Below are 9,246 nucleotides of genomic sequence, written 5' to 3' on the forward strand. Positions count from 1 at the left end.
AGTCAATCCGAGAAGAACAAACATGGTCTCATTCATTTGGGGAATATAAAAAATTGTGAAAGGAATAAAGGGGAAAGGAGAGAAAATGAGTGGGAAATATCAGTGAGGGTGACGGAACATGAGAGACACCTAACTGGGAATCGAACAATGGGTACTGGAAGGGAGGTGGGGGAGGTTGGGGTGAAGACTGGGTGATGGGCACTGAGGGGGTCACTTGACATGATGAGCACCAGGTAGTACGGTATATGTTGGCAATTTCAACTCCAATAAAATATAACTTAAAAAAAGAAAGGAAAGCTTTACAGGGAGGCACCATTTTGTGCCAGCATCCCTGGGGAATATGCTCTACTGCTGTCACCAGTAGGGATTAACTACCTTAGTGCCTGTATCCCTGCTTGGGAGCTATGGCCCCAGGACTGTGGCCCACCACCTCATCTGTCTCTGTCACTGGGCTTAGCATCAGTGTCATACACCTGATTGTAAGCTCCACAGAAGCCTCTCAATGATGAGGACCAGAGACAAGGGCCCAGGGGTTTTTGTGTCACTTCCTCCTTATCTGAGATGTTGTGGGCAAGTGAGGCTGCTCCCACTGCCATGTTGTATACCACAGTATTAGTCAGCCTCGTCCTCAGGCTGGGCTCCTGTGATGGTGAGGGCGGCTTTGTTCCCAGAGATGGATCCAGAGAAGCGATCAAGGACCACAGAGGGGCGGCTGTTTGTGTCATAGATAATCGTGCAAGGAGCCCGCCCTGGAGTCTGCTGAGACCAGCTGGGGTAATTACTTGTAGTGACTGACCCAGAGCTGAGGCCACAAGTGAGTGTGACTGTCCCTCCCGTAGACACTGACAGGGATGGCTCCTGGGTCACCACAATCTGAGAATAAACTCCTAAAACCAAAAAGAGAGAAAGGTGTTGTTATGGGAGACAAGGGTCACATGAATCCCTGCTTCTCTGTGCCCCCAACAGATGCAGAGTCCATTTCCCTGACCTGAGCCATAAGCAAGGAGCTCGAGAAGAAGCACCATCCAGGCCATGTTGGGGACCCTCACTGGAGTCGGGTTCCATGGGCTCTTCAGCTGGAGAAGGGTGTCCCTGGACCTTTTCATGACTCCACGCCTATGAGAATAAGCAAGTGCTTTATGAAAATCAGCTTCTTCTCTCTCCCTTCCCCAGGGTCACCCGCAAGTCACCTGGGAGATCTTGAAAGGGACAGATGCTGGGACCTCACACACACAAATGTCTGCAGGGTGACCTGGGACACAGACTGCCAGGAAGACATCTTTCTCTAAATCATCGACCTATGACCCTGGTGACCTCCATCCCAAAGTTCCTCTCTGAGTATCCTGACAGCTGTATGAGGAGATGGATACATTCTCCAACTCCTGGCCCGGCCTCTAAATCACCTCAAGTCTAACCCCTGTCTGGGACATTTTCTTCCCTCCCCAGGGACATTGCTCCTTGTCTCTTTGGAGGATCCTAGCAGTCACTCCTCCAGCCATGAGGACACTGGGATCTCAGAGTCCATGTGACAGATGTAACTATGGTGCTCTCCTCTTCGTTAATCAGGGACCATGTTTGCAGTAGACCAGGGCGAGCTGACCAAGGATGTCTCTTTATCAGAAATAAACCCAACACTCTGTGAACAAGTGAGCCTCATGGACCTTTTTGAACTCCATTTCCCATTGTGTTCTGCTGAGGATCAGAGGGTCCTGGAAGGCTGGGGAAGGAACCTGGAGAAGGAGGACTGGCAGGAGCATAAGGAGTCTCCAGGAACAGGGGAAGATGAAGCTCAGGCCTCGTGTTTGCCCAAGTGTTAGATACCAAAATGCCTGGCATTCATTTTGCAACTACTTGTAAATTGTTGTTTTGATAAATCATGCATGTTCCTTTTTCCTTTCTCTTCATCTTTGAGAGCCTGATCTCATATCAGAGAAAAATACTCATACTCATGAATTTCCTATTAAACTAAGGCATCCCTGACACTTTAGAAAACAATAGGTAATTTCACATCTATCAAATTTTGAGATGAGGAATGATATTCATACAAAGAAAAAAGAAAGAATGGGGAAAGCTAAAAACACAAACATTACCTATTTCCATAGATAACTATAAAATAGTGACATAAATGAGAAAGTCCAGTAAGAAATAACTACTGAAATGCTAGCACACAAAGGACTCAGGCACTTACTGCCTTTTTCATCAAGAGCACAATTGGAAGTCATAGATCGAGCAAGGGTCCCTGAGGGTGTCCACCTGGACACATTGCCCCAGGCTTTTCCCAGACACCAGCATCCTATTGACTTTCCAGTAGGGCAGATCAAGGTGGGGATCTGCAGCCAGAGCAGAACAGAGGGATTGATAGACTGGAGACAGAATCATCCAAGTCTCCAGGAGTCCTCTCAGGCATGAAGGTGATAGAGCAGACCCTGTGGGTCCTGAGTGAACCTACATGAGTCAGGCAGGAACTTCCTCTGGGCTGTCTTGTACCTCTGAGAGGACATACTGATGCAGGATGACCAGGGTGCTCTAGAGATCGCTGTGTCCCCTGTGGTGCATCCTGTCACATAACTGTTCTCTCCCACAGGGTGTCAGGGAACCAGGACTGGGAGCTCAGGTGCTGTACCCGGGTTGGGGCATCTGATGCATGGCTCAGTGCCTCTTCACATCTGCTCCCCTCATTCCATGTGCCTCCTCACTGAGAGACTGCACACAACTATTCTCAGCTCTGATCCTCCCAGGTGATCAAGGCCAATTTTCAAGAAGCTATGTCATTTCTAGTAGCCTATATTTTGAGTCATTTCTGCAATTCATAGCTATGTTCATTAACGATATCTTCTTGAAATTTAAATCTGATACTCTGCTACGTTTCACTTGCTCCCGTGATTTGCTAGAATGAGAAAATGCATTGACTACATGCCTTTTGTTTTAATATATATTTTAAACCCTTTGTTTCAACAAAGACTTAAATGCTGTCAGTGTCAAAATCAGCCCAATTGGACCCAGGACCCTGGAAGGTAGGTCAGATGTTGGCAGATAGAATTCATGACCACCACCTCTACCCAATGACAAAAGCAAGAAGCAGAGCCAGTTCCCCTCCTGTCCCCACCCTTTCTCCTTCCCCTAAAAGGAACTCTCTATTCATTCACTGAAGAGGTAAAGAGAAGATCCAGGCCATGGTAGAGAAGCCTCTGAGCTCTGCACTGTGCTCTGAGTGTTAGCATGGACATGGTCCCTTCCCAGGTGAGTCCTATTCTTTCCCCCAGGGAACACTGCAGTTTGAATTCATGAAGCAAATGTACTTTTATTGAATGATTGTCCTGTCCATCTGTCCTTCCATGAAAATCGTGTCTGGACCTGTTACTCCATGATGCAGTGGAGTTTGATGAAATATGAGAGCTGTTTGATTCAGAGCTGAGAGTTCTTGTGGCTCCAGGGCTGCAGCTGCAGGATAGTGTCACCCACAGTGAGGACCCTGCTTGCACTAGGGTGCAGGAGCCAGTGATAGATGTTCTTGTTCTTCCTCATCCAGACCCTGAGCTCTCAGGAGCAGCCCAGCAGCACCCACTGCTGTCTTCACACACCAGGCCCCTCAGCCCTTGTCACACTCCCCAGCCCTCCTAGAAGGGCCTCTGACCTTTGCAGTCAGACCTTTCTGATATCACACCCAGGACAGTATAATGAGCAGGTCAGCTCTGTGAGGTTGAGCCTTTCATTTTTCCAGGGCATCAATGCCCTCATTTAGACAGCTAAGTGGAATATTTATGTCACAGTGTGTTTCAGGATTCCCTGACAGTGAAGTTGCATCTGCCTTGTCCCTGGTTTCATTACTGGGAAATAATGCTCTTGAAACCAGCTCAAGATTTACAGTCTCTAGCGAAGCTCATTGGTTCAACTTTGATAATAATTCTACCTCAGTTACCCTTATAGGCTGACTTATTTGCTTACTGTTGGTGTCAGGGTCTCCTGTTCTGTTCACCAGCCTCTCTTGGATTTTAATCTCTGTCTTTTGCAAGGAGAGTATCATGCTGTCAGGGACAACATGACCTTTGTCATTGATAACTAGTGTGGGTTCTCACTTATTCTAGGATATTACCCTTAAGCAATTATTTTGTAATGAATCTCTGATACATTTCAGATATTTTGGGTCTACTTGTATAATTTTGCTCAGTACTAAGGTTGACATTAAATAACACTGTTATAAATGGTCTATAAAATTGATATTGGAAGCCTGGTTGGCTCAGTATGTGAAGTGGCTGCCTTCAGCAGGTCATGATCCCAGAGTCCTGGGATAGAGCCCTGCACTGGGCTCTTTGCTCAGTAGGTGGTCTGTGACTCCTCTCCATCTGATCCCCTCCCTGCTCTTGCTCTCTCACTCACTCATTATCTCAAATAAGGAAATAAAATCTTTTAGAAAAATTAAAATGATACCAACTCATCCTCCATTTCACTGCCACTTACTTCCTGAAGAGATAGCTGATAACACTCTTGAGGATGTGCTCTAGTAATTTATGTCCACACACTCCCACAATACACACACATACACAACACATATTATTAAATGAAGTGATCTGATTTTTTTCTGTAGTTCCATTGCTCCATATGAAACATAATCAGTGTTTTTTGAACCAGCATTAGGATGTCTCTCAGTTTGATTCATGGCTTATCTTTCATTATTCTATAGGAAACTTTACCATAATTTCACCACATTTCCACAGAGAAATATTCATGTTGGCTTCAATTATGTTTTTTTAAGATTTTATTTATTTATTTATGAGACACAGGCAGAGGGAGAAGCAGGCTACATGCAGACAGCCCGATGCAGGACCGGATCCTGGGTCTCCAGGATCAAGCCCTGGGCTGAAGGCAGTGCTAAAACCCTGAGCCACATGGGATGCCTGGTTTAAATTATTTGTTATGTAACATGTCTTAACTAGGTGTACCTGTGTATTTATCTTGGAGTGTATTAGCTAGATAATTTTCAGTAGAACTGATTTCAAAAATATATAATGCTGATGCAAATCATATATATATTTAATATTTGATAGAATTTAAAATTGAAGTTCCAAAATTGGTTTACAAATTTATATTCTCACCAGCAATGTACAAGAGTTCCTCTTTCAATTCTGACATAGTACAGTGGATAAAATCAAAATTATATCTGCCAATTTGATAATTGAGAAATAATTTCATTGTTCAACCTCATTCCAATTATTAGTGACTTTTCACAAATCTATTTATTGAATTTTAGATATATTATTTTTCTAGGGCTGCCATATAAAGCACCACAAATTAGGTGGCTTAAAACTTTAGAAATGAATTTCTCCTGTTCATACACAGTTCCAAAGTTTGTAGGGCCTTTCATGCCACGTTCTGTCTGGACCCTCCAGAGGAATCCTAGCTTCTCCGTGACTGTGAGAAATTTGAGGAAAAATTTGGGGTTCCCATTTGGTGGTTTACAGAGGCTGAACCACCATCTCTGCCTCCACCCTCCCACGAAGCCCTCCTTGTCTCCATCTGACTGTCTTATTACAAGAACACGAGTCAATTGAATTAGGAGCCACCCACCCCATCATCATCTCATCTTTACTAATTACATCTGTAGGGCCCCTTTCCAAAGTAAGGTCACTTTCTTAAGCCTTGAGGTCTACAACTTCAAGGAATGTTCTTTTGGAAGATACAATTTAATCTAGGATATAGGGGAAGAAGAATCCTTTCTGAGATGCTTATAATTGTTAAATTTTTTAATATGCAACACAAATGCTTTGCACTGAAATGAATCCTAATAAAGTAAACGTTAAGACAATACAAAATGAGGATTTCTTCCATTTATTTTTATCTGTCTTTGAAGATTGATAATGTTCCTTTTTCTAGAAGAAATGTACTTATCCTCAATCTATAATTCTGATGCAATAGAAATTTTGTAATATGAAATACCTGAATTTGGCCTTCCTCTCTTTTTCCCCTTTAATACTTTTTTTATATTTTTATAATAAATTTTTTATTGGTGTTCAATTTGCCAACATACAGAGTAACACCCAGTGCTCATCCCGTCAAGTGACCCCTTCAGTGCCCGTCACCCATTCACCCCCACCCCCTGCCCTCTTCCCCTTCCACCACCCCTACTTCGTTTCCCAGAGTTAAGAGTCTTTATGTTCTGTCTCCCTTTCTGATATTTCCCACACATTTCTTCTCCCTTCCCTTATATTCCCTTTCACTATTATTATATTCCCCAAATAAATGAGAACATATAATGTTTGTCCTTCTCCAATTGACTTATTTCACTCAGCATAATACCCTCCAGTTCCATCTACGTTGAAGCAAATGGTGGGTATCTGTCATTTCTAATGACTGAGGAATATTCCATTGTATACATAGACCACATCTTCTTTATCCATTCATCTTTCGATGGACACCGAGGCTCCTTCCACAGTTTGGCTATTGTGGACATTGTTTTGTTTCTTAAATTCCACACAAGTGAAATCATATATTTGTCTTTCTCTAATTGACTTATTTTACTTAGTATCATACTATCTGCATCGACATGGTTGCAGATGACGATATTTCATTCTTTTTTCATGACTGAATAATATTGCATTATATATATAATGGAATATATCTATACCTATAAGTATCTTTAGACACACACACCTGGGCTCTTTCTGTAATGTGGGGCTTGTTGAAAATGCTACTATGAACGTAGTGGATCATGTATCTCTTTGAATTAATATTATTGTATTTGGTAAACAGCTAGGAGGGAAATTGCTGTATAATAGGATAGTTCTATTTTTAACGTTTTGAGTATCATCCATACTGTTTCCCAGAACCGCTACACAAGTTTGCACATCCATCAATAGTTCAAGAGGGTTCCCCATTATCTGTATCTTTGCCCACAACTTCTGTTTCCTTGTTGTTAGCTGTTATGACTTGTGTGAGGTCATATCTCAGTTTCATTCTGATTTGTTTTTGGGATGTTTCTTTTATCTCCTACTCAGCTCCAGGAATAAAGTGTGTGCTTGGTGGTATATTGTGCAAATAGGAGCCCACAATGCCATCGGATTCTGGATCCTCAGCCCAGCTAGTAGCTTCCATCCAAGGTGGATTTCTCGGGTGGGGGAGAGCTCTGAGTTTGTCTCCTGGGAGGAGACAGCTGCTGTCATCTCTCCCTCTGGCAGTGAGCACCAGTGCAGGGCCCAGGCAGGTGGAACCATTTCAGTGGGTTTCAGGCCTGGCCAGCTCTGAGCAGGTGCACAGCTCCCCCTGCTGACAGCCTCACGAAATCATTCATGAGGAAGAGAATTGAACACAAAGAAGGTAGCCTATTTTTGGTTTCCACAAGCAAGGGAGCAAAGAAACAGTAACTTGAGTCCCTCTAGAGTTTCCTTTTTCCAATTTCTTCTCTTATCTTTTTCAGTTCTATAATATCTGTTTGGTATATTTTGATGACTTCTATTTCAAATCTGCATTTCTATCTTTTCCATTTGAGTGAAGATTGGGATCAGGAGAACAGGCGCCCAGACCTTGGTACAGATGCCTCAAACTCTGCATCTTGAGGCCCACCACCAGGCCTGAGGAATTTAACCCTTCTAAGGTTCCCCCTGATCCTCAGGGTGGGTGCTTCTATGCAAATCATTCCCTGGCCTGAGACCATGCAAGCCTCTATTTGGAGCTATGACTGAGCTGCAGCTGAGCCAAGAAGAGTGCAGGAGTGGGGAGTGCGTCATCCAGGATTGAGGCAGGAGCACCTGCAAGAGGCAGGAAGACAAGAAGAGCTCCTGGCTGAGGAACAGGGGAGAACCAGCACTCTCTGGTACAATGGGAGACATGTCCACCTTGGGCTCCATATGGTGCACAGGGCTCTTGACCCCATCCCCCACTGCTCACTGTTCAGCCTCTTCAGGTTGGCTTCTTTCACTTAGAAATTCGCATGGAAATTTCCTCCCTATGATTTTTGACCTGATAACTCCAGTTGTTTCTTTAAGATCTTATTTTTTTTATTCTGAGAGACACAGAGAAAGGCAGAGACAGAAGCAGAGGGAGAAGCGGGCTCCATGGAGGGAGCCTGACGTGGGACTAGATCCTGGGTCCCAAGGACCACACCCTGGGCCAAAGGTGGCGCTAAACCACTGAGCCACCCGGGCTGCCCTATCCCCCTATTTTTAAAGAGAATTTCCTTCTCCACTTTCTTGTCTAGATCTCTACCCAAGGTGTATGGTAACTTCCTGATGATCCGTTCTTTCCTTGAGTCCAAGCCTTAATGTCCCTTCCATAAGGCATTATGGCATGGGAGCCTTTGCACCAACTTGCAGTTTGTCATCTTTGGTTCTTGTCTCTCATATGAGCGTGAGCAGTTCACCTTGCAGATAGAAGGACTAATCCTGTCATTATTCTGTCCTTTCATTTAATCTCAAATGTGCACAGAATATATAAGGAACTCTAGAAATTCAACAATGAGAACATAAAAGTCCACTTTTCATTAAACCAAGTAAAGATCAGCAAGGGAGATATACTGATAGCAAGTGTGCATGAGAAGATTTTACATTAGATGAAAAACATTCCTACATATGTATTAGGACAGAAAGAAGAACTGACCAAACATATAGAACCGGCCTGTTAAACTCCCACAAGAATAAAGACATAGAATATAATGCAGAATCCATTTGTCCCAAGGAAATCCATGAAGATGAATTGTTTTAAACAAAATAAGAAATAAATGCTGAAATAACAAAGGTTGAATTGGAACACACAGGAAGCTAGTTTCTTTTGGACAATCCTCCAAACCCTGGCTATGGTTCCAGGTGTCCTGAATTGTCTCTATTATTATTTAAAGAGGTTTACCTAGATAAGAATTTTGGCATTACAGCAAATATATCTCCCTGATTTAATCACAATGGCACCTATTTGCATTAGTGAATTGAACTATCTCCCAGAGATATTTAATATTGCTCCTAAATTTAAATGAAACATTTCTCTTTCTCCCTTGCAAAGGCTCTACATTATTTTATTTTTTAAAGACTTTTTTATTTATTTATTCATGAGAGACACACACACAGAGAGGCAGAGACACAGGCAGAGGGAGAAGCAGGCTCCGTGCAGGGAGCCTGATGCTGGACTCGATCCTACGTCTCCAGGTTCAGGCCCTGGGCTGAAGGCAGGCGCTAAACCACTGAGCCACCTGGGCTGCCCTCTACATTATTTTTATTCAAAATTAAGAGAGTAGTTAAACAAGATCTAACAAGAGACAGGAAA

The 9,246-nt window shown here is 43.3% G+C and overlaps 1 gene segment (V, D, J or C); it reads right to left on the reverse strand.

The window, feature by feature from the left end:
• Positions 1-612: 612 nt before the first annotated feature.
• LOC129507684 (immunoglobulin lambda variable 8-61-like) lies at positions 613-1,034 on the reverse strand. The segment is given in 2 exon segments: positions 613-887; positions 989-1,034. Coding segments are annotated over 2 exon segments (321 nt in total).
• Positions 1,035-9,246: the final 8,212 nt, after the last annotated feature.

Source organism: Nyctereutes procyonoides, unplaced genomic scaffold (assembly GCF_905146905.1).
Source record: "Nyctereutes procyonoides isolate TBG_1078 unplaced genomic scaffold, NYPRO_anot_genome, whole genome shotgun sequence".
Classification (NCBI taxonomy): domain Eukaryota; kingdom Metazoa; phylum Chordata; class Mammalia; order Carnivora; family Canidae; genus Nyctereutes; species Nyctereutes procyonoides.